General features: G+C 39.5%; 1 protein-coding gene across 13 annotated transcripts in view; it reads left to right on the top strand.

Annotated features, from left to right (window-relative positions):
- Positions 1–11,441: 11,441 nt before the first annotated feature.
- URED (urease accessory protein D) overlaps positions 11,442–25,976 on the top strand; it is a 28,950-nt gene continuing 14,415 nt past the window's right edge. For 5 of the 13 annotated variants that reach the window (XR_016101833.1, XR_016101835.1, XR_016101832.1 and 2 more), the window contains exons 1-7: positions 11,442–11,696; positions 11,800–11,865; positions 11,975–12,049; positions 12,284–12,328; positions 12,502–12,735; positions 19,090–19,172; positions 19,313–19,472. Coding sequence is in view for 3 of the 13 variants with exons in the window: in XM_088953310.1 (XP_088809436.1) it covers positions 11,598–11,696; positions 11,800–11,865; positions 11,975–12,049; positions 12,284–12,328; positions 12,502–12,735; positions 19,090–19,172; positions 19,313–19,472 (762 nt within the window). In the remaining 10 variants the exon portion in view is untranslated. Of the gene's footprint in view, positions 11,697–11,799; positions 11,866–11,974; positions 12,050–12,283; positions 12,329–12,501; positions 12,736–19,089; positions 19,173–19,312; positions 19,473–23,432; positions 24,275–25,423; positions 25,601–25,976 lie in introns of those variants that run through there. The other 8 variants (XR_016101838.1, XR_016101840.1, XR_016101837.1 and 5 more) reach the window with 3 other exon arrangements.

Raw genomic sequence — 25,976 nt, 5'->3', positions numbered from 1 at the left:
TGCTTCAGGTTCACCCGATTTGCCCCTTTTGTTGTACCTTGCACACTCTGGAGTCTTGGAGATGAGTTACAACCTTCACCCTGAAATAAGCTTGTAATATTCCACCCATCCATTTCACCTCCAACATAGTCACCTTCGTTGTTTACACTGCCCACGCTGGTACCATCATTTGTGCTATCGTCCGAATCTTCATCCTCCTCACTGCATTGCACGTTTGCACCCAGCCTTCATCCGCCTCTTCCCTCTCTTTTGCTCTTTCCCTTGCATATCTTGGATTCGACTTGTCTGAGGATCATCCCAGGGAGCTATACTCCTCAAAGTTTCGGCGTGGGATCCACTGAAAGTTCCCCTTCTCCAACTTCCGCTGCTGCGAACAACACCCATCCACTCTCGCCAATTGGGACAATGATAGACCAATTACACTGTCTAGTAATGGTCTTTGGTGTGTCCCCTTACCCCCGACCTCGTGACAACTTAAGTTATCACGTGGGTCATTCAAAAAACAACTCTGTTCGGTATTAGGCCCGCCCGACCTGCCCGCGTGACCAATTAAGTTGTCACGTGGGCCCTTAAATGAATGGCCCGGTTCACTCTCCAAACCTCCCGACCCACCCACGTGACATTTTGAGTTGTCACGTGGTTCCTTCCAAGACTGTCCTAGTTTAGACTTGAGCCTGCCTGACCGCCCACCACCTTCACCGGCTCGGACCAAGCCATTCTGCTCCCAAAAGCCATCTGCTTCTTTGCCACGTCAGCATAAGATGAAAAGCCCACCCTAATTTTGTTTAATTCAAATCCATTTGAATTGATTTCCTTAAATAGGTTGTCTGTCGTTTGGTTTTCCCCAGCCGACACGGTAACCCCAGATTTAACCTTTATCTGCTTCACCTTTTCATTGCCCACTCTCTTCCCTCCACGTGTCCACCACCCTGCCATCTCATCATCTTCAACCTTAGAAACTCCTTCCCACCACGACCGTTCGACTTCTGAAGCCACCCACACCTTGTACCAGGCTTCATCCGAACAAATTTCAAAGAACCTCGGCAAGTTCTCGTGTCTAACACCAGCAACTTGTAACTCCACTGCACTCAGGTTTCGTTTATCAGCCTTCACCAAAATACCTCCCAGGCTCTGCACTATGTGCTCAAGAACAGGTTCCCACCAGAGGTGAAATGGAAGGCCTATTAGCTTCAGCCAAACACACCCGTCTTGAACTTCGACTTCATTGCAGATTGGGCTCTAGTTCTGAACCTGTATCAGACCTCCATCCACCACAACTGTTTTAAAGCTTAGTTCCTGGTTGCCCACATCAAGCACGGCTTTTGTCTCTGCAAAAGGGAACAGCATTGCTTCATTCCCAGTACCTAACTCTCCTGCAACTGTACTCAGAACCTTCTTCCAATCTGTCGCCCCTTTATCAGCCACTAACACCATTCTTTTCTTCCAATCATCCTTCCCCGCTCCTACCAGTATTCTTCGATGAATAGAAGAGCAAGCAACCACCATTTCAGGACTCAGATGGCCTTGCACTTCTACACTCCCAGAGGTACCAATCGATGCTGCCTCCTCCTGAGTTTTTTGACCCTGGTCTTCGAACTTTTGATCAGTTGCCTTCCCTCCATCCACTCCCTTATCTTCCGAAGCTACAAGGTAAGACTGCAGCACCTTCACAATAGCCATCCACTCTTTCTGCAATCCCCCTTCTGGCACACAGATCATTTGTTTTCCATTTGTTCCAAAAAACTCCACCACTGTGACGAACCACCCTTTCTTGTTTCTTTTCAATTCTGTTACATATTTCTTGCCTGGAACTGACATGGAGTTTTCCCAGCCATTCACCTTACCAGAGTTGATAGCCCCATCCACGAAGCCTTTTATCTATGCTATAACCTCCTTTGAGACCAACATTGTCGCCCTGTTATTCTCTCTGATTTCCAATGCATGCCTTTGGTCCTTTCCTCTTCGAACTTGAATGTCTTGTCCTCGATCGACACCTCAGACCTCCATCTTCCTACTACTATGAATCCTCTCTCGCCCTCCATCAGAAAATTAATGCCAAAGTTACATGAAGGTTTCACAATTAATGCAAATGAAATGAACATTAGGAGGCTTGTAATTGAAGGAGATTTCGGAGGTGGTAGTAGGGTGGCTGAAAGAAGACAAGGCTTGGTTATGGAGCTACAACAATGAAAAGAAAAAATTCAAGTGGCTGGCTAAGGACATGGAAATAAAGTACAGTTGGGTGAAGAGGTTTGCTAACTCGTTTGTTGATAGATTAGCCAAGCAAGGGGTGATTAGGGAATCTATATTTTGGGCTCAGTTGAAATTCTGGGTCTTTTCTTTTTGAGGACTCTAGCCTTTGTTGGGGGAGTTAAGATGGTTTATCTACCCTTCATTGTAATTAATTATTCTATTTGATCAATGGAAGTTTTCTTATTGATCGGGGGGGGGGGGAAGACTTAAAAGAACTAACAAAAAAAAAGAATAAGTCTTGCATCCTAGGGAATTACCCTAGGATTCATGGCTTTTATTTAAAAAATTGTAATCACCCAGGTGACTAGGTAATAAGGCACCCCTTGTCACCTAGCCTTGTCTTAGTGGCTTGAAAACAATGCTCTATTGTTTTTCCTGGACTGTTTATTGACAACTTTTTTTTAATTAAAAATACATTTTGTTAATAATCACAAAAGGGAAGAAATAAAGACTTCAAAGAACTAACCAAAAAATGCATTAAGTCTTGCATCCAAAGCCTCAACTCATTATTTGAAAGATAGAAAGGAACTGGGATTACTAGATTGATATGCCAAAATTTGCTGAGGTGGAGCATCCAATAATTAGACCCTGCTAGCTTCAGGATCAATGCCAATTGTCTTCCTCATAATTAGGTCCTGTTAAACACTATGACTAGGAAACAAAGTTACACAACAATTAGATCATTCTGTAAGACCACAGAAGAACAAAAGATTAGTAGTCAATTGAGGAACATGAAGACCAAGAGATAAAGATGGATAATTACCAAATTTGATGTCCCTTGGCCAAGATAGGGGCAAGAGATCCATTTGCTATGGTAACCTTGTCCCTGCCAAGGCACAATTGATAAGAATTGAAAAGGGAGGACTCACCACTTATATGGTCGGAAGCACTGGAATTGGTTATCTGGGTGGATGAGAATGAGGAGAAAATGCTATATTGGCAGTGGCAATGATATTTGAATGAGCAAAGGTAGTAGAGGGCTTAGAACAGTGTTTTAAAAGCGTAAGGCTCAAAAAAGGTGCCGGGGTCAATTTGTGCTTAAGGCACAAGGCGAGGCACGTGCCTTTTTAAGCAAGTTGCAAAAAATAAAAAATGCCCAAAAATTAAAAAAAATGCAAAAATAAAAATATTAAACATAGTATTAATAAAAATATAAACTTTAATTTCAAAATAAATGTTTTAAAAAAACTATTATCTAATATTAAAATACATAAATATAACATGTAAAGCATATTCAAATGAAAATTTAAAAATAAAATCAAATATATAAAACATTTTCAAGCATATAAAATCCCCAATCTCTTTTTTTCTCAATTGCATTACTTCGAGTAGCTAATGTGATGTAAAACATATTACATTCCTGATTGTAAGAGCCGCCTTTGTGCCACGCCCCTCGAGGCAATCCCAAACAAGTCCACGTTAGGTCTTAAATTCTTAGTCCTCACACAAAAAATAATGATTTTATAGTTTTTATTGCTTTTTAAGAAGATATTTTATTAGGATGAATGAATGAACAACACTACCAAATAGGGGGTTCTTGAAATGCGCCTCGCCTGCCAAAGTTATTGCAGCTGGAATGGAATTATGTAGAATCAACCATTTACAACTTGGCAATACTTTCACTTCAACCTTGGTTATCATCAGTTATTGCAGCTGGTTATAACAAATGGATGGGGGAAACTGTGACATTTTTTCTTCGGTGCCTTTGACCATAATCTGGGCCTAGTAAGCAATGGTGATTCTACCGAAATCTGACCATCTAATCACTGCTGATGCCGAGGAAATGTTTAGCATCTCTATGTTCTTCCCTTTTTAGTCCAATTAGAAGGCTTCTCTAAGTGGTATGATTTCTCTTGAGTCTTGTGTTTATCTCCTTGTAAGAGTCGTTTTTTGAATTAAACTTAGCAGTCATATTGACAGAATAAATCTGCATGTACACTAGCCGCCAAGCCAGTGTGGCAGATGTTTTAGTTTGAGGCCTTGAGGGTTGAGTATACTGAGAAACATAGCTCCATGTGGTTGACTTCAATATGTATTTTCTTAGTACTCTAATTTGACCAGTAAAGATAAACTTTCATGCTTAATTAGGGCCAGTAGACATGCTATAGTCTCAAGTGCAAAATGCTAATTGGATATCAGTTTATTGGAATTTGGCATGGTTGGTTGATCGATATTTGAACTTTTTTGAATGCCACTTGAGTCCTTTCATTACTGTTTTCTAGTTAACAAAGAAACAAAAGCAGCTTAAGCATCCTGACTAACAAGATGAAGCCTAAGGTGCTCACTGACTCACCCAAAATTAGAGTCCTTTTATGCTTTCTAGGATTCTGACACAAGCCTATCTGGTCCATGGGGGATTGGAGGATTGTTGATCTCTTCTAACACTACTCTTATGGAATTGATGCCCATAGGTGGGAGTGAGACATGGCACTTCCCACTTCACCAATTAGCTTCATTTTTATTAATACCAACCTGGCAATTGACAATTGTAAGCTTAGTGCCTGGCCATATAAACACATCAGATTATCAGTATGTTTCGTTTGGAAAGCTATAAATCAATTTGCCTTCAAGCAGCAGAAGTCAAGTTCTCTGAGGCTTGCGCACTTAACTAAGGTGTTTCATGGCATAAACCACGACTCCGATCAATATATATATATATATATATATATATATATATATATTGTCTAGAATCTTAGTTTTTCTCCAGGATAAACACCATTGAGCCAAGCCCTCCTTTTTTGCTTTTGTTCTGTTACCTGTCCACAATGTGTCTTCCCCTATTCAGGCAGAAAGTACAGTTGTTTCATCAATGTCCTCATTGAAACTTTTCCTCCTGTAACATGGAAAATAGGAAAAGTAAAATGTAAGAGAGATGCTATTTCAAATGAACATAGTGTGGAATAAGAATAATGATGGTATATACCTGATGTGAATTAGGAGGAACAGTGCGCCAAAGAGTAACCCCACCAGCAATTGATCTTAGAACTATTTTTTTTTTGCTGGACTTTGCTCTCTGGTCATTCTAAACGTGTCTTTGTTCCTTTCTAAACTTTGTTCTTATGTGCATTATTCCATGTCCTTCTTTCTCCTATTTCCAACCATTGAATTTGATTATACACCATTTCAAAGGCAAAATAGTGATAATGTGATATTACTTACCAAGATGTATAGCCTACATGTATAAGCATTAATAGAAATAGCTAAATGAAATAAAACATATTATTGTGTAAGCCTATCGGCTTCGGTGAGGCGGTTATGGTGGTCTAGCTCCGAAGGTCCAGGGGATGGCAGTGGTTCCTAGAGAGTTGGTGATTCAGAGAGAGAGAGAGAGAGAGAGAGAGAGAGAATTATTATTTAAAATGTTGACTAATAAGGGGCTTCTATGGCAATGCTTTGAATGGCTAATTGGTCTCCCATCTGAATTAAAAATATATTGCATGTTGGTCACTCCATCTGTTATCCTTGATGTATTTACTTGGGGCTATGGGATGATTTTAAACTCAAAGACCTAATAGAACCCTTGTCAAGGCGATCCCTAGGCGGGCAACAAGGTGCCCTTTGAGGTTCGCCTCACCTAATCACCAAACGGTTTTGTACTATGTATTATAAAGTACTTTTTTATTCTTTATTTTTTGACATTATAATTATAAAATATGCACTATTAAACTAAAATATTCGTTTTGTGTGTTTATATACTAATTTCTTTTTATTATTTTCTTATTTGTTAGGGTGTAATCAATATAAACATTGCTAAATGCTGTATTGAACCCCCAAAGACTTTAAAACCTGAACCAATAAGGAAGAACTTAAAATTTTGTCTAATAAGCATAGGACTCAACCTTGTTGCAGAAGGAAATATTAACATCATTATGCCATTATAAGCCACCTCCAGAACCAACATTACCAAGGGGTATAAGGTTACAACTTTTTTTCACTCCCTGTGCTGTTTCTGTTAGTTCTGCATTCAATGTCTCATGAAAGAAAGATGTCGACAGAAAATTGCTTGAGTGCATTCTTGTATCCACATTGTTCTTTATGGTGGAACTAGATACCTTATTTATAGCATCTGCATGTTTGAAGATTGCATCATCAAGACAAAGAGCATCTATTGAAACATGCACTGTTAAGATAAATAGCATGTGATGGCATTGGCATAGGTTCCAAAGGAGTAATAACTGTTCTCCAATTTGATATAGTAGCTATTCCATACCTGCTTTAAGCATCCCATATGGTCTGACTACCACTGGGAGGATCAGATTGGCCTGATAAGATATTTTTTTTTTCGGAAACAATTACTTTCAGTCAATGTTTAATAAGATAATTACAAGACAAGCACCCCATTTAAGGAGTGTTAACCCCACATAGGGAATCCACTATTACAATGCAGCTCAAACAAAAAAAAGGTTCTCCCCACGTTGATCCTTGTTTCACTAAGCTATCAGTCAAACCATTGGCTTACCTTCTAACTCATCTAAACCTTACACCAATTTCCCTTGTTAGACTCCATATTTGATATTTCTCTCATAACTTGTGCATGAGTCTAGATTCCCAGATTTCCTAACTGCACCCATCCTATTACCATCCTTGAGTTGCCCTCCACAGCAATCTGTTGGAGGCCCAACTGTTTAGTCAATCTCACGCCTTGAAGGAAGGCCAATATCTCATCTCCTAGTGAGTCTCCCACGCCTATAGGCCCCGAGTATAGATTCAAAATTCTTCATTCTCCATCTCTTAAAGCTCCCCCCACCCCCGATGGCCCTGGATTATTGATGAAGCCCAAGATGATATGCAGGCCCAAGTAGTGGCCCAAGATCAGACCCAGACACGTAGACTCGATGCCCCTATCCTCCGATCAAGTTTGTCTATTATAGAAGGCCATGCCATCAGAAATAACTTTCATCTTCTCTCTCTCTCATATTGTATAAATAGGAGGAATTTCAAATGAAAAAGGCATGTGACTTACCATTTGATCACTCTCTTCTTTTCTCTCTGTCTTCTCTCTTTTAATCTCCTATCAAATTGGTATTAGAGCCTTCACTAGCAATATCTAATTCGAAGTTGAGATTCAACATAATCTAATCAAATTTGGATAATTCAAATATCATAATTGGTTGAATTTGGATATCCTAATCATATCGTTTATGTAATCAAATTGAATTCAGATATGATCTGATTCAATTCAATAAATATCCGAATTTGGTTGATTATTTAATTCTTATTATATAATATATAAACTATTTAAATTATATAAATAATATATATATATATATATATTTATATATTTTATATAAATAAAATATTTATTAATTATCTAAAATAATTAATTGGTCAAATGCGAATCTTATCAAATATTCTAATATATAATCAAATTTGAAATTGAACATTAATTTTCAATATCTATCAATTTTCTAATCGGATTCGAATTTGAATACTGCTTAATTTGATTTCCAATTACACCCCTAGGAAGATCATATTGACAAGTTAGAGGTGGAATTTCACAAGGTGCCAGGATACCTTTGGGAGATCAATGAAGTTCTTCCCACCATTATGACAACTCAATATAAGAAGATTTCTTCCTCTTTCATTTGTGACAACATAAAGGAAAGCTCGAGCTAGGGAAGTGGAAAGCAAATGACGAACAACTTCAATTAAATAGTTAAATTAGACTTTCTAGTAATTACCAACAATTGCCAAATTTCCTAGAGGTTTTTTTGCATAAAAATTAACAAAATTTGTTGTATTGGCAAAATCAGATACGTTTCAAAATAAATTGCAAAAGTCGATAGTAGGGAGAAAAAAAGCTTTTAGTTGGACCAAATTGCCCTTGGTTTAAAAGTCCGCCACTCTCTCTCTCTCTCTAGAGGATTCTTCTTGCTTTTCCTTATCCTTTTCTTCTCATTAGTTCCTATACCTCTCTCCCCCAATCTCCAATTTATCTCTCCCATAAGCAAACCTACTTCATGCCTCCGGTGGCATCTCAATCTAAAAGAACAAAAGCAAAAGGGGAGTTCGTGCCATTTTTCCATGCCTCTGTTGGTTATTAATTCGCCTCTTTATGCTCAAAGGATCGATTTCTTTGAAATAAATGTTATGCTGTTGAGGGCGTTCTCTCTTTCTATCTTTGCGCTCATTGTTTCTAACTTCTTAGTGGAATATAAATCCCACACCCTCTTGTATTGGCAGAGGTCCCATCTGAAAAAATGATGTCAATACAGGTCAAACAAGTTGTTAAAACTTTGGTACAAGAAATCACTTCACTTGTGCATTATTGCATGGAAAAGTTTAGGCATTTGGTTAACAACTTGACAACAAGCAGTGCTTCAAAGGGAAAAAAATTTAGGCATCATCCAGCAATAAATCGAATGGTGTTTTACAAGGTTGGCAATCATCTAGCATTATAAAGACTGGATGGTTACCTGTAGTTTTGAATCATCAATTGCGGTTGCAAATATCTATCACTTAGGTGACAATATAGTATTTACACTTGCAAATTCATCTAAAACTCAACAGACCACAAGGTTTTATATAATTCTCACAACTGTACAGACCATTCAGTATAGTGGAGACTAGATGGTGTTTTACAAACTTAGAAACCATTCATCATTACACAGGCTAGATGATTGCTTACAATTTTTAGTCATTAATTATAGTTATAATCATCAATTACACAGGTGATTTAACACATTTAAAACCAATTAAATCACATGGTTATATATGATTGAAAAGACTGGTAATTTTGGAACAGCATCTATAGTTGCAAACATCTATCTCTCAGATGGTTTAGTTGTACTTACACCATCAAATGCACCTAGAACCCAATAAACCACAAAGTTTTATATGATTTTCACAGGTATATAGGTCATCTGGTATAGTGGAGATTGGATGGTGTTTTATAGATCTAGAAACCATTTGGCATTACACAAGTTGGATGGTGTTTCACAATACCAGTCTAGTGAATGAGGAAGCTTCATCTTCCTTGATCATTTGAGATGAGTAGCATGTGCCTTTCACGAACTAATGAGGCAAAACATCCTTTACCGTTCTAGTAGTCTCCCTGGCTACAACAACATGCAAAGTTGTGAGACAACGATGAACTTCTAGGCTTTTTACTCTCTAGTAAGTGTAGAGGGTATTCTTGTGGGAGATATTTGTGGTTGACTACACAAATCCTATCTCCCCATTGTAAAGGGCTCGAGCTATGCTTTTTGCAAATATAGAAGCCTCCAACTTCATTTCAACATACAAGAAAAATACAAATAAATGATAGAGAAATAAACATATGCTCTATCAAAGTAAGAAAAGGGAGATACAAAGAAAGATCTAAGCTAATGGGTGGGATTTTAATAAGGGGCAATTTGGTAAAAAATAATAAGCTTTTTATACAACTCACTATTTTTGCAATTTTTTTTCAAAGGTATATGATTTTGTCAATAGTTGTAATTTTGTTAATTTTTATGCAGAAGCCCTTTCCCGGATCTTTTAGAGCCAAAAGAATTTTTCTTTTTGAAAATAATGAGACCCTAGCACATTAGCGTGTACTATTATCAGTGGAAACCAGCTGGCCCTCTAATCTAGAGCTTCCCATGCCACTGGGAAACCATACAAGTACCCTAACTATTAGTAGCTTGGAAATAGAAAAGATAGCTTGATATGGACATAGCTCTAGTCCTTTTTTTGCTCTACTACTCCTTGTTAAAAAGAAATACAGTACTTGTTGGATGAACTAAACACACACAACATAACTGTAAAAGATCTAAGCTATCACCAAATCAGATTTCACTACAATAACATTTAGAGGCATTTGTGGTCCGGTTTAGAGAATATCTCATACCAAACTAGTAAATTATGATTTGAAAAATTTTCAGATCAAATTAAACCGTTTTATTACGGTTTGTGTAGTTTCTAATATGGTTTGTGGACTTTGGACCTGTTTATGATTCACTTGGACTGGTATAGAACAAAAAAATTAACTAACTGAAAGGGGTGAGGGCATCGAAGAGAAGAGAGATATATCAATTCAATTATTAATTAAAAGTTAAAATTAAAATTAGAAGTCTTTAGTATTTAATCTTTATTATCATTTTATAAAATAAATATATATTTATAATTTAAAGCTTTAAATGTTCAGTATTTTGTTATATATATATATATATATTATTTATATTATATTAATGCAGTTTACGGTTTAGTTTGGTGTATAAAGTTTAATAAAACAAAACAAAATGATAACACGTTTGTTCAAAACTTTAAAACCAAATTAAATTGTTTTTTTCTTTTTATTATAGATCGAAGTCAAATCGCAAATTCAGTTTGGTTCAATTATGTTTTACAGTTTGAACCATACAATAAGCACCCCTAATAACATTTTTGGTCATGCATGCTGTTTGGGCCAACCGATTCTCCTTCTCTACTTTTTAGTCCATTATGAATGAGGTATTTTGCCCCTACCTATACCAATATATATACTGGAATTAGGCTTAAGCTTGGGCTTATGTTTCAAGTCTGGAACTTGACTGAGCCCAAGCCTAGGCTATAGCCCTTAGTGATTATCATGTGCCCGACTTGGCTTGACCCATGTCACCCTTACACCCAAAAAGGTCAATGGGTCACTGGTCACTAGTTCAATTGTCCCTAATAACACTAATAACACTATTGAATTTAATAACACTAATTTAATCGCGTTTGTGTTCACCGGTTTGACTATCCGGTTTGTGTTCATCGGTTCACTGGTTCACCAAAAAGGTCATCAGTTCACCGGTTCAACTGTCCAATTTGTGTTCTACAACACTGCCCCTAATAACACTACTAAATTTAATTGCGTTGGGTTAGAATGAATTCGATCGATCCAAACCCAATTAAGGGTGGATTTAAGCTGAGTCGAACTGAATATTTAGCTATTCGAACTCGGTTTGTTGAAATTGTGTTAGGCTTGAATTTAAGCTCGATTTCAAATTAGAGACTTGAACTTGAGCTTGGCTTGCTTTAAAGTTTGCAAGTTCGAGCACGACTCTGCTTAAACTTGATTACAAGCCAATTTTTTTTCTAAAAAATAAAATTATACATATAAAAACATTTTTTATTTTATATAAAAATTATTTATTATCATACATATAAAAAAATAAAATATTTTATATAAATTATTATTATATATAATAAAAATTTATTTATTTATTATATTAGACTCGACTGGCAAACGAGTTTCGAAAGCTTTTTCACGAGACGACTTCGAATAGGTCGTGAGAAGCTCGGCTCGTAGGCACCCCGGGTCATTACAAAAACGACTCGTTGACATCCGTAACTAACGCATGTAGATTAGATGAGACTAGAACGAGCGAGCGAGAGAGATGGAGACGGGTTTCGTGGTAGTTGAGAAGGTCCAAGGCAAATCAACTGTCACTCGTTGCTTCTCAAAATATCCCCTCAAATTCATAATACCCAGAAAGGTTCGTTTCGATTCTGTTTTTGAAAGCGTTGATCACGATTTTATTGGTCAATCACTAATCATCAGAACCATCTGATTTTCTCTACCCTGCTGATGGGTCTTAGGCGGGCTCCTCCAAAGCTGATGTTGTGTGGATTTACAGTCTCACCTATGGTGGGGGCATAGTTTCTGTATGTCCCTTTCCCTCCCTCTCTGTCTCTGTCTCTCTCGCTCTCCCCCTCCTCTGTTTCTCTCTCTAAATAGTATATTTTAACTAATTTTCTTTCGTATTGGGTATAGGGAGACTACATTTCATGTAGGCTGACTATCGGCGATGGCTGCAGCACCGTCTTAACAACGCAGGCTTCCACTAAGGTTTAGTGTTTTTATCATGACTTTAGTTGACTTTTAGTTTTCTATATTGATTATATGTCAGATATACGGTTCTAAGTTGGGTTTCCTTGTTGCATTTCCTCGGATCAATCTTATTTTTTATTCCTGAATCTCTTGATGGCTTGTTTTAATTCCATTAGTTCATCATTAGTTGCTGGGATTTTCTGGGTTATTTTTCTTTAATTATTTTGAAATCATAACTTAATCCTGGTTCAGGTATACAAGTCAGTGGGGTCGAAATGTTCGGAGCAATTCTTGGAGGTAAAATTTTCCTTAACCTAATTGAAAAGGGAAGGAAGCACAATTGTTCCCTTTCATGTTTTGTAGATTCATTATCGATCAAAAAACGTTTTGTAAATTCATCTTTGATTGTAAACCAACTGGTTATTAGAGATGTTTATCAGTAATGGTGGCAAATTTATGCCATGCAGTAGGCGCAAATTGGAAGCAATGCTCTTCTGGTTGTCATTCCAGATCCAGTGACATGTTTTTCTACAGCAAGGTACCATCAGAAGCAGGTCTTCAGAGTGGTTTTAGACTCAAGCTTGGTCATTGTTGATTGGATTACAAGTGGGCGCCATGAGAGGGGTGAAAAATGGAACTTTGAGTTCTATAAGAGCATCAATCACATCTTCCTAGAAGAAGATCAGCCTCTATTTCTTGATTCCGTAATTTCCTTATTTTCAATAATGCTTATGAATGTTATTACTTCTTAAGTGGTGTTTGCAGTAACAATTTTGAAGTTCTTGTATGTCTTCTTTTCCTTGGGAATTGATCATTTTTGTCAAATTTAGATTAGATTCTAGCAATAAACTATCACAAAAGAGATCGTTGAAGTGCACTACATAAGGCCATTATTATGTCCAAAGTTTCTGCTGTTTTTTATGTATTTATTTTTTGATAAGTAAGTTTCTGCAGTTCTTAGTTAAGACCTTCTAAGAAGAAATCATCATCCACATTTCAGGTTCTAAATATTAAGCATTAAGCAATTCTTCTACTAATAAAATTAGAAAAAGAAAAGCCATTCATCTGGTTTGATACCTAATGAAGTATAACATAATTCTTAATCTTACAAAGGTGGTAGAATATGTCTGTGTGTGCATGCTTGTGTGGGTGTGTGTTTTGGTATTGTGACCATTTCTGAAAGAAAAAGTATGAGATCCAAAACCTTACTCCATCCTGGAGATTTAACTTTATAGGTTCACATCCTTTCATAGCTTGGAACAAACACTTTTGAAGCTTTCAGCACTGCTTTCAGAAATGTTGTCTGTGTTGTTTTTTGTTCTTAGCAAATGATGTAGTTCTTTTTTTCTATATATATATTTTTTTTACTTCTGAACAAAATTAAATGGGAAAGGAATTTCTTCAAAAAGTTTTTATAGTGCGTTTCTCAAGCTTTCTTCAAGCATCCAACCTTCCTTTCCCTTCTACCAGCACAGGCACAATGTAGTGGTGCACAAGGCGGGAATACAGGATGATACGATCTACAACCTTCATCTTGCAACTCAAGGGCTATAAAAACTGACAGTTAGTGGGGACATGGAATTGCCCATCAGGATAAATATGCATTGTTTGCTGAAATAGAGCTGTTGAATGAGAGAAGAAGAGGAAGAAGAAGAAGAAGAAAAAAATGAGATGGGCGGCAGAATAATGCTCAGCCAGCCCTAATCTATTATATATAAGGACATTACATAATGTTACATAAATAGACAAGAATGCCCCTGATTAGTGATAGGACACCTAGTCAAAATAAACACTAAATAAGATTAGGCCCAGTAACTAAGGCCCAATAACTAATGACTTAAGACCCAACAAAGATAAACATACAAATTAAGACAGCCGAACCAACATGCATCTCTCGAAATTACAAACATATCTAACAATGATGAGCTAATATGTAATATCTCCTCATTGCAAGAAGCATGGATGCCAATCATGTTTAGCTTGCCAAGTAAGTCCACGAATTTCACTGTAGCTAACCCTTTAGTTAGAACATCTGCAATCTGCATCTCGGAGGGAGTATAAGGAATGCAGAGTTCTCCTGAGACAATTCATTCTCTAACAAAGTGACGGTCCACCTCAATATGTTTCGTTCTATCATGTTGCACTGGGTTATTTGCAATGTTGATGGCAACCTTGTTGTCACAGTACAACCTGAGAGGGCACTCAATCTTTATTCCAAGTTCACCATGCAGGATCTTAAGCCATAAGAGTTTAGCAACACCATGAGCCATAGCTCGGTACTCGGCCTCTGCATTAGATCTAGCAACCACATTTTGTTTTTTACTCCTCCATGTAACTAAATTTCCTCCAACAAAGGTACAATACCTAGAAGTAGACTTCCTGTCCCCAACAGAGCTAGCCCAATCTGCATCAGTATATCTTTCAACTTCAATTTTATTGTTTTTCCTGAACAGAATCCCTTTCCCCGGGCAAAACTTCAAATATCTGATGATCATTTCCACAACTTTCATGAGAGGGATTTTAGGAATGTGCATGAACTGACTGACAACATGTACAGCATAAGCAATGTCAGGGCGAGTAAGGGACAGGTAAATCAACTTCCCCACCAGCTTTTGGTATCTTTCCTTATCAAGGTAGTCCTCTCCTACTGACACCTGTAGACCATGATTCTGTTCTATTGGAGTATCGACTGGCCTACACCCCATCATGCCTGTCTCTTGAAGAAGATCAATGATATATTTCCTCTGACATATATAGATGCCATCTTTGGATCTTGCAACTTCAATCCCAAGAAAGTATCTCAGTTGACCCAGATATTTGATCTCAAATTCAGTAACCAAAACCTCCTTTAGTCTTTTAATCTCTTCCTGATCATTCCCTGTAATTACCATATCATTCACATAGACAATAAGTGCCGTAAGTTTGCCATTTCTCTTCCTTATGAATAGGGTATGATCTGCCCCACTTTGAGTGTAACCCCCTTTCTTCATGACCCCACATAGCTTCTCAAACCAAGATCGAGGGGACTGCTTAAGGCCGTATAGGGCTTTTCTCAATCTACATACCTTCTTGCCAAAACCATAACCTGGTGGAGGATCCATGAACATCTCTTCATGCAGGTTGCCATTCAAGAAAGCATTCTTCACGTCCAACTGATGTAGCTCCCATGAGAAATTTGCAGCTAATGATAATAAAACTCGGATTGTGTTGAGTTTTGCCACCGGAGCAAAGGTTTCTTTGTAGTCAATCCCTTCTTTTTGAATAAACCCTTTTGCTACCAGTCTAGCCTTGTACCTCTCAATGGACCCGTCCTCCCTATGCTTCACAGTGAACACCCACTTGCATCCAACAATGCCTTTCCTTTCTGGTAGATCCACTAATTCCCAAGTCCTTGCTTTCATTAAGGCTTTCATTTCTTCGTCCATAGCCTCTTTTCATTTTGGGTCAGATACTGCCTCAGAATACCTGGTAGGAACATGTACAGAAGATAGAGCAGACACAAAAGAACAATGACGAGGAAACAATTGTGAGTAAGACACAAAATCAGCAATGGGGTATCTGATAGTACAAGAACGAGTAGACTTACGAAGGGCAATAGGAAGATCCAAGTCAGAGGAACTGATAGGATTACCTTGAGTTTCTGAGACAGGTTGATCCGAGTCCAATTGGTCGCTGTCATGAGTTAGAGGACCCTTCTTCCTTCTGTTGTAGGTGATTCTGATATCTCTTTGCAGTCTGCTGGAGTCTTCAGTAATATTTGCGACATCACTAGTAGTAGCTGGTACAATGGGAGCCTCACTAGATTCACCCGGGATACCACAACTAGGTGGATTAGGAGGAGAAGATGGAAGGCCTGAGGTTGAGAGAGGTACAAAGAATGGGGAAACAGAAGAATCCTCTTCCATCCCACTAGTCTTCCCCTGAAGAGGATCCTGGGAAGAGTGAAAATAGGATTGAGACTCAAAGAATACCACATCCTTTGTGACATTTTTTCTTGGTGACTGGATCATAACACTTGTATCCCTTCTGAGTAGGGGAGTACCCCAAAAAGATTCCCTTTGTAGCCCTAGGATCCAATTTGGTTTTCTTTGGATCCTTGACATGTATAAAGCATACACAACCAAAGACTCTCGATGGAAGAGAAAAGTCAGGAAGATGAGGGCAAAGAACAGAGAAATGAGTTTTCATCCCCAATACCTTAGATGGCATTCGATTTATCAGATATGATGCAGTAAGGATTGCTTGAGACCAATAGCTTTTTGGAACTTTGTGCTGAAATAGTAAGGCTCGAGCAGTCTCCAATAGGTGCCTATTCTTGCGCTCAGCAACCCCATTTTGTTGGGCGGTACTAGTACAAGATGACTGATGAATCATTCCAGCATCCTCCATAAACAGATTCAAGGACCTCTCAAAGTATTCTGCAGCATTATCTGACCTGAATTGTTTGACCTTCGTACCTGAACTGATGTCTGCATCAAGGTAGTAGAGACCTCCACACTCATGACCGCTCCCAATCGTTCACTTCGTCAATCTGTCCTGAAAGACACAATGAGTAGGAAAAAAGGTTACGCTACAATTCAAATTTTTGGTAAGCTTTGAAACAGATAAGAGATTTGAAGAAAGATTGGGAACATGCAAGACAAATTTTAGTGAGAGGTTCTTGCTTAGGTCAACCACTCCTTTCCCAGAGATGGTAGAGAGAGAACCATCAGCAGCCCTCATTTTATCTTGGCCAGACATTAAATGATAGGAAGAAAATAGAGAAGACATGTGTGTCATGTGGTTAGTTGCACCAGAATCAATAATTCAAGAGGCAGGATCAATAGTACTAGTTGCACTAAAGGCAGGGACAATACCTGATCTGGCAAGGGAGGAGGATGGAAGAGAATTGGTCCTTAGACGGGCTAGGGCCCGACTAAGTACCTCTACCTCATCGGTAGTAAAACCCAAGGACCCGGTTCGAGGGGAATTAGTAGTCTGTCCCATGGAAGAGGAAGTAACTGTAGATGAGTGTTTTGAACCATCATCACTTTGACCCGTAGCCAAATTCACACTTGCAGATTGACCCTTCAGATGCTTCTTATCTTTCCTCAATGCAACTGGCTTCAGATGCAGATGGAGAACCCAACAGGTCTCTTTCACATGCCTTTCCCCTCCACAGTGGGTGCACTTCAGATGTCTCTTGTCAGAGTGCCTGTTTCCCCTTTGATTTATAGAGATTAGGGCCGAATGCTCCACAGACTGTTCAGCTAGTTTTGTTTGAGTATCAACCTGCATCTCTTTTCTTCTCACCTCTTCATTCCTCACAAGGTAGTAAACATGATGTAAGTCTGGCATTTCATCCCTTCCTAGAATTTGGGACCTTATGCTCTCATATATAGGTTCTAGGTCAGCTAGAAACTTAAATGCTCTACCCTCTTCAATTTGTTTGTCATGCTTTTCTTTGTCTCCGGCACTCTCCCAATCAATAATAAGGTGGTGATCTAACTCTTCCCATAGTCCTTCTAGTGTAGCAAAATATGTTGCAACACTCATATCTCCTTGCCTCAAGGCAGCAATGTCTTGATTCAATCTGTAAACTCTGGCATTATTCTTTTTTTGCCCATAGGTTTTAGAAACTTTTTCCCATATCTTGGCAGCCGTGGAGAAATGTTGAACAGTCCTAGCTACTCTTGGAGTCATTGAGGCAAGTAGCCAGGACATAACTGTAGCATTCTCTTTGCGCCAAGCTGCATATTCTGCACTCCCCACTTCTGGTTCCTTCTTCTGCCCGTCCAAGTAACTAGTGAGTTCACGGGATGTGATGAAAAGCATGGCTGAGACAGACCATTCTCTGAAGTTGTACTCATCCAACAACACACTTGTGATCTGTAGGCTGTGCAGATTTGGATTCTCCAGATTAGGAGACCTCCCACAAGCCCTAACATCACTAGAAGACACTTCCCCGGATATGGAAGACATCTTCACTTACTTGTAAATGCCAAGACTGTAAATGCAATATATAGAGAACTGTTTCACACTTACGGAACTTGCTGCACTGTAAACTCAGTCCTGAGAACCCGACACAGAGCTGAAACACTGAGTACTACACTGCACACTGTGCCCTAATTACTGCTGTCACAGATTATACTCTGTTGTGCTACCTTCTGCTGTGTTCTAATTACTGCTGTCGCAGCCTGCAACTTGCTGTGTTGGCTTCTATTGTGTGCTAAGCACTGCTATCGCAGGTTATAACCTCACCCACAAACAGTTCTAGGACTGCTGAGATTAGTCCTTCCGCCTAGATCTGTTCTACACAGATCTATCTTAGCCGAATGGCTACAGTCTGTTGTACTGCGTCTATTAGGGCATCAGCCTCTGGGTCTAACTCCCCTTGGGCCCTACAACCAAGGGAAACCCTAGATGTAGGTCTAGCTGTGTTCTACGACCAACCCTAGGGTTTCTTTGTAGCAACCAAAAAGAAAGATGGGAGAGTTACCTGCGAGTAGAAGAAGAGGCGGCTGCTGTAACCAGTCGAAAGATCAGTGCTCTGATACCATGTTTGCTGAAATAGGGCTGTCGAATGAGAGAAAAAGAGGAAGAAGAAGAAGAAGAAAAAAATGAGATGGGCGGCAGAATAATGCTCAGCCAGCCCTAATCTATTATATATAAGGACATTACATAATGTTACATAAATAGATAAGAATGCCCCTGATTAGTGATGGGACACCTAGTCAAAATAAACACTAAATAAGATTAGGCCCAGTAACTAAGGCCCAATAACTAATGACTTAAGACCCAACAAAGATAAACATACAAATTAAGACAGCCGAACCAACATGCATCTCTCGAAATTACAAACATATCTAACAATGATGAGCTAATATGTAATATCTCCTCATTGCAAGAAGCATAGATTTATTTAAAGTATCTATTGGCATCTGTGCCTGATTATTGGGAATGGTCCATCCAATGCATCTTAAATTCAAGGTTCTTGTTTTATTTCACAGTATTTTGGAGTTTAGAAATGTATTTCATTTCATAAGGATTTTCCTATATAGCTTTATTTACTGAAGCAGGTGCTACTAGAGAAAGGAGGTTTTACCAGTATTGCTGAACGCATGCAAGAGTACCAAGTCATAGCAATGTTTATACTCATGGGGTATGTATCTTGTACTTCTGTTTCCCATTTTTTTTTTTGTAAGAGAACTTACATATTTTTATAAATGATTTTCTTTATTTTATTAAAATTGAATGGTGACATGCATGATGCATTCGATTCTCATTTTTGCGTTGATGTAGACCCAAGTTGAAGAATGTTCAAAACCAAGTACAAGAAGATGTGAAGAGAATGATGTCTGATCAATTCTATGTTCCTTCAGGATGCCGCAAGATAGTGGATTCTAATCATGTGCTAGCAAAACCAACCTTAATTGCTTCTTGCAGTACATTTGGTCCCAAGGTACATTTTGCATGTTTCTATGTTTTATAGGATCAACTTTAACTGTACTAGAACTTAGTTGCTGACTCATTTTGACTGGTGGCAAATGCAAACTGAGTTGGCATGATCACTATCTAGTAGTCAAGTATAAGATTTTTACTATCTTATCTTTAGTGCAAATATGGCAATCTGAAAACTACTCAGATCATCCCTACAAAATAATCCTTTTTTAAACATATTAATTGGAATCAAAATAACCCATTTTTTGTCAATTCAATTTTGATGTATTTCATTCAATACTTGAGTAATTCATTAAGATGATTAAGGACTATTGATTTCTACATCAGTGTTTTTTTTTTTTTTGCTTTTTTAAAAGACGACTTTCATTAATAATAAAAAATGGGGCGGGGGATGTGACAAAATCTCCCATACTTCAACAGTAATATTAATTTTAATAATACTGTTGGGATCGATCTAAAAGCTACTCAGATCATCTAGGCTATAAAGCGGATACTTGGCTTGGTTTTGGTGTAGGTCATAAAAGTTAAAAAAGAGTTGAAGGGGGATTTGGAGATGACGGTAAGAAGTGGGGAAATCTGTTGGAGACAAAAATCAAGGTGTAAGTGGTTAAAGGAGGGGGATGGCAATAACAAATTTTTCCACCTATTGGCAAACGAGAGGAAGAAAAATCTGATTCTAGGGTGGCGATTGATGGTGAAGAATTCAGTGATAAAGGGGAGATTGAGAGCATTTTAATCTCTTATTGGCTTTGTACACCAAGGTGTACACAAAGGCCTATGGTGGAAGGGTTACAGTGGGAGAAACTGCCCTCAGAGGTGGCGACAAGGCTTGAGGAACCTTTCTCTTTGGAGGAGATTAAGAGGGCTGTTATGGGTATGAGTGGTGATAATTCCCCAGGTCCGGATGGTTTCACTATGGTTTTTTACCATGAGTGTTGGGATTTGATTAAGGAGGATCTAAAAAAAGTGTTTGATGAATTCTATGAGAGAGGAAAAGTGGGAAGAGGAATGAATGCAACCTTTGTGTCGTTGATACCAAAGTGTGTAGGGGCTGCCTCTACAAATGTGTTCAGACCTATTAGCCTTAATTCAAGTCTTTACAAAATAGTGGCTAAGGTTCTTTAGGTGAGACTGAAATAGGTTCTTCATTGGGTGGTATCCAAGGAACAAGGAGCTTTTGTTAGGCATAGGCAAATTTTGGGTCAAACCCTAATAGCTAATGAAGCAGTGGAGGATTTTAGAAAATCAGGGAAAAAAAGGTTTTGTGTTCCAATTGGACCTGGAAAAGGCTTATGATCATGTGGACTGGAATTTCTTACGGTGAGTGATGGGCCAAATGGGTTTTGGTCAGAGATGGATAAGCTGGATGATGGGGTGTTTGGAGACAACTCACTTTTCAATACTGATTAATGGCTCCCCAAAAGATTTTTTCAAGGCTTCGAGAGGTTTATGACAGGGGGGCCCACTTTCTCTAATGTCGTTTACTTTGGTGGTAGAGATTTTCAGTAAACTTTTAAAGAGAGTGGATGAAAGGAATATCTTCAGGTATTTTAGAATTGGGAGGGAAAGCCAAGTTGTGTCTCACCTTCAGTTTACAGTTGATACCTTAATTTTAGGTCAGTTTAGGGGGGTTCAAGATTGTAGGACTCTAAAAAAGATTTTAGAACTAGTTGGGAGAGTCCCAGGTATGAAAGCCAATTTGTGGAAATGTGGTATAGTGGGTCTTAGCCTGGAGAGTGTGGAGCTGGAAGAGTGTTGGAAGTGTTGAGTGGCCAATTGAATTTCTAGGACTGCCCTTAGGCGGTAACCTAAGAGACGAGTCCTTTTGGGAGATCATTATTGAAAGGTTTGAGAAAAGGTTGGTATCTTGGAAAAAGAACTAAATTTCCAAAAGGAGGAGAATTACTGTGATCAAATCTACTTTGTCTAATCTCCCAGTCTATTTTTTTGTCTGTGTTTAGGGTCCCAGGGAAGGTGGTGAGGAGGTTGGAGAAATTCATTATAGATTTCTTGTGGGATCCAGGGGATAGTAAGAGTAGACATTTGTTGAATTGGGAAAAGGCGAGCAGTTCTAAAGAGCAGGGTGGTTTTGGGAATTGGTAGGATTCAAGAACAAAACATGGCTTTTTTAGGGAAGTGGTTGTGGAGATTCCCAAAGGAAAGAAAAGCTTTATGGCATTTGGTGATCAAAAGCATCCATGGGTTACACCCAAATGGTTGGGATTCCGGGCCTGCCAGGGGAGCAACCTTGAGATGCCCCTAGAGGTTGAGATTCCCAAAGGAAAGAGAGGCTTTATGGCATTTGGTGATCAAAAGCATCCATGGTTACACCCAAATGGTTGGGATTCCGGGCCTGCAAGGGGAGCAACCTTGAGATGCCCCTAGAGGTCAATTCTGACTCTATTGCCTACTTTCATGCAAAATATAAGGTATGATGTGGTTTCAGCGAAAAGCGTAAGGTTCTGGGAAGATACTTGGGGGGGGGGGGCTCTCCTTTTTTGTCAAACCTTTCCAAGAATTTATAGGCTGTCCAACTATAAAAGCAGTTTAATTGTGGATTTGCTTTCTGAATGCGGACAATGCTTCAACCAGGCTAGTCGAAGGTTGTGGCTGCAGGGGGTTCGACTATTGATGGGTTTGTGGCTGCAGGATGATGGAGGAGAATGCTGAAGGTTGAAGCCAAGGAATTTCTGCTTGAAGAGCTGAAAAACAAAGGAGGGGCGAGCTTGAAGATTAGGGAAGGGAAGAAGGCCACAGTGCTGTTGCAAGGTATGGAGGTGATTAAATGGTTCAGGGAGTGTGTGAATGAAGCATGCCTCAAAGGTAAACAAAGGAAACTGGAAGGAATTGAGAACTCAAGAAGGGAAGAGGTTGTTGTAGAATGCAGAAGAAACAGTAAAGGGGGTTATTTAGCTTTTTCTGAATATTTCGAGAAAGGAAGGAGGCAACTAGTCTGCTTTCCTGAAGGTAGACAGGGACTTGGATGGAAGAAAATCAATGGAATACTGGAAGAGTTTATCCAACACCTGGACACCTTGCGTTTGGATCTACTGAAGGAGAATGGAAAAACCAACAAAGTTTCAACTGAAGATGAAGACCAGGTTCAAGAGCTACTAGCCTTTGGACAGAACAGGCTGGTTGGCTATTCCAGGAGAGAAGAGTGGGAAGATAAATGTGTGGAATCCGGTTAGCAACTGGAGGAGAGTTGCAGACCTGCTCGTATTACAGATGATGTTAAAAGGGATGTTTATTCTAACACCTTTTGAGAACAGTAAAGTGGTGCTTGATCTGACTGAAGATAAGTTAGAACTCTCAGCTATCAGTTTTCAATCTGAATATGGTGTGATTTCAATCTCTAAGTGGAACCCTTCATCTAACTCTAAAGAGTTCTTCACTGAGGACGGGGTGGTGGTACGAGTTCTAGGTCTGCCCTTTCATTTGTGGAAACAGGAAGTGGCCGCATCCATTGCACTGTTATGTGGTGGTCATCTTGCCAGAGCCTTTTGGGGGGACCTTCAATCAGCATCTCTTCTATTAAATGGAGTGAAACCAGAAGACATACCCAGAAAAGTGGAGATAAACGTGGAAGGCTGCTTCTACTCAGTTTGGCTGGCCTCCTCCATAGAAGCTACACTGTGGAGGGAGGCTCGCAAGGAAGGGGATGAGAAAGTAGAAGAAGAGGCCTTACGTGGAACAAGGAGATTGGTAATCTCAAAGGTTGATGAATCCTTCACCGATTTGTGTAAGCAAAAACTGGAGACTTTAAAAGAGAAGGGGTAGATGGGTGGTCAACTATGTGGAATGCAAGTTATCAGAAGGGAGGGCAGTAAATCTTATGCTTAGATGGTTAAAGGCAGCAAGAAGGATGTTTTAAATTTTAGTTATGAAGGAAGATTAAAGGTTTTAGACCAGTTCGAACCAAAAAAAAGGGTGAACGTGAGCCGGGTGTCCTGGGCATTGAGTGTGAAGTGGTAAAGTCTCACGTGCCAATGCAAGTAAGCACGCGTGGGCCTCTAAAAATTGTTGGGCCTGTTAATGAAACCAAGGGTGGGCCGTGTTCTCAACTTAAGTCAGCCCAAATCAAGTCTCAATTAAAGAGGGCACTTGACTCACTTAAGTTACACGTGAATGGGAAGGGGGAGGCTCCAATAAATGGTAAAAACCATCTATTATCTTCTCCTTCAAGCTCCTCCTCTCGTATCCACACGCCAGTTGCAGGTTTGGCCACTTCATCGCTGCAATGGTTTCCGACCAAGAAGGTAAACCATCTTTCCCCGGATAGGAGGAATCCCAGAAGCATAAAACGGTGGGATCTAGACCTTGTTGAAGACAGTGATTACTTAGATGAAGAAGGTAGTGGTGTTGAAGATGCGACTGATACAGAGAGTTTGGGAAGTCTTGACCTGCAAGAAAACCTAGACATGCTCCAGGAAGGAAGTTTTAACACAGAGATCCTTTTTCTAGAAGGAAGCTCTCAAGAGGAAGATGCGGAGGTGAGGAGGATTGGAAGTTCAGCTTCGGCAGCCGGGCGTATCACCCCACCTTTCCATGAGGGAGCAACTCCAACCTCTCAGACCATAAACGGAATCGGTACAAAGTCACAGGACTCTTCGATGATCTGTGAAGATAGGCTAGGAAGGAAAGAGAAGGAACATGCTTCTCCAGTGGTAAGAATAGACAAAGGTGAAATATTAACCTTAACCACTTCATTGCAACTGCCAACTAAAGGGATGGACGGGGCACCACCAGTAATGTCTCAGCCACAAGCCTTATTTGCTCCTCTTTCTCCTACTCAGCAATTAGGTATGGGTGTCCATTCGGTTTTTGCTATTGATCTGTGTGTTCAACCTGTTGCAGATACTCTAATATCCCACTTGGGGCTTCCGTTAGGGGCAAACCCTAGGGAAAGTAGTTTTTGGTGTCTAGTGGTGGAGAGGTTTCAAAAGAAATTGACTTCTTGGTGGAAAAACTATATTTCTTTGGGGGGAGGATCACGTTGATAAGAGCCACATTAACTAACCTACCAACCTATTTCCTATCTGTGTTTAGGATACCACCTAGGGAAGCTAAGAAGCTAGAGAAGGTGATGAGAGATTTCCTCTAGGAGCCGGGAGAAGGTAAGAAGGACCACTTGATAAAATGGGAGATCGTATGCCAAAATAAAGAGGAGGGGGGTTGGGGTTAGGGAATTTGATTAAAAAAATAAAGCACTCCTGGGGAAGTGGCTGTGGAGGTGGCCAGTGGAGAGAGAGAGGCTCTGGCATGAGGTGGTGGGTAGTATTCATGGTTGCTTTGATAATGGGAGGGATGCTAGAGTATCACAGCAGGCAACCTTGGCAACTCCTTGGAAAGTTATTCATGGCATCCTTCCTTAGTTTCTTAGTTTTGTCAGATATGATGTTTGTAATGGTAACTTTGTTCTTTTTTGGGAGGATACCTGGGTTGGGGAAGCTCCATTGAAGGACCTCTTCTCTTCTTTGTTCCTTGTTTCAAGGTACAAAAAGGAATCTGTCTCAAAGTTTTGCTCCTTTATGAATAATCCATTAACACCGAATTGAGACTTTGGGTTTCGTAGAGGTCTAAGGGAAGAGGAAATTGTGTCCCTAACAAATCTGCTAAGCCTACTTGATACAGTGTGTTTGGACCCTTCTGAACCCGGCAAACGGATCTGGACACCCAAGCCAAATGGATCCTTCTCTTGCGCTTCTTTCTTTAAATTCATTACTCAATCTAACCCCACTCGGCTTTTCCCTTTTAAGGAAATCTGGTGTAGGCCTGTTCCCCCTAAGGTTTTGGCTTTTTGTTGGGAAGTGCATTATGGGAAAATAAACACCTTAGACATTCTACAAAAGAGAAGACCTTATCTTTGTCTTTCATCTTCTTGGTGTATCCTTTGCAAGTCACATGGTGAGGACTGTAACCATCTACTAATTTCTTGCTCATTTACTGCAGAGTTATGGGAGTGGCTCTTCTCATTGTTTGGGTGCAGGTTGATGCAAGTTTGATTTTTGGTCCTACTTTCCTCCCTTGGTAGCACAGTAGAGGAAGAATTATGTGGAGGTGTGCAAGAGCAGCGCTGCTTTGGTCCGTGTGGGAAGAAAGGAATACTAGAACATTCCAAGAGAAGGAGAGAAACTTAGAAGAGATGAAGGACTGCATTCCTCCCTTGGCAGCACAGAAGAGGAAGAATTATGTGGAGGTGTGCAAGAGCAGCGCTGCTCTGGTACGTGTGGGAAGAAAGGAATACCAGAACATTCCAAGAGAAGGAGAGAGACTTAGAAGAGATGAAGGACTGCATTCTAAATAGGGTGATCTTATGGCTAAAATCACTGGACTTATTCCATCATTTCTCATTTAGTGATATTTGGAGGAATTGGTTAGCAGTGGCTAATTGTTCATCTAGAAAGACTAAAGTGAGTTTGACTTGGGAACCCCCTCCTGAAAATTTTTTGAAGCTGAACTTCGATGGAAGTAGCCTTGGTAATCCAGGTCTGTCAGGGGTGGG

Source organism: Nelumbo lutea, chromosome 7 (genome assembly GCF_056320005.1).
Source record: "Nelumbo lutea isolate HS-2025 chromosome 7, American lotus-T2T, whole genome shotgun sequence".
Taxonomy (NCBI): domain Eukaryota; kingdom Viridiplantae; phylum Streptophyta; class Magnoliopsida; order Proteales; family Nelumbonaceae; genus Nelumbo; species Nelumbo lutea.
This window is presented reverse-complemented; position numbering and strand designations above follow the sequence as displayed.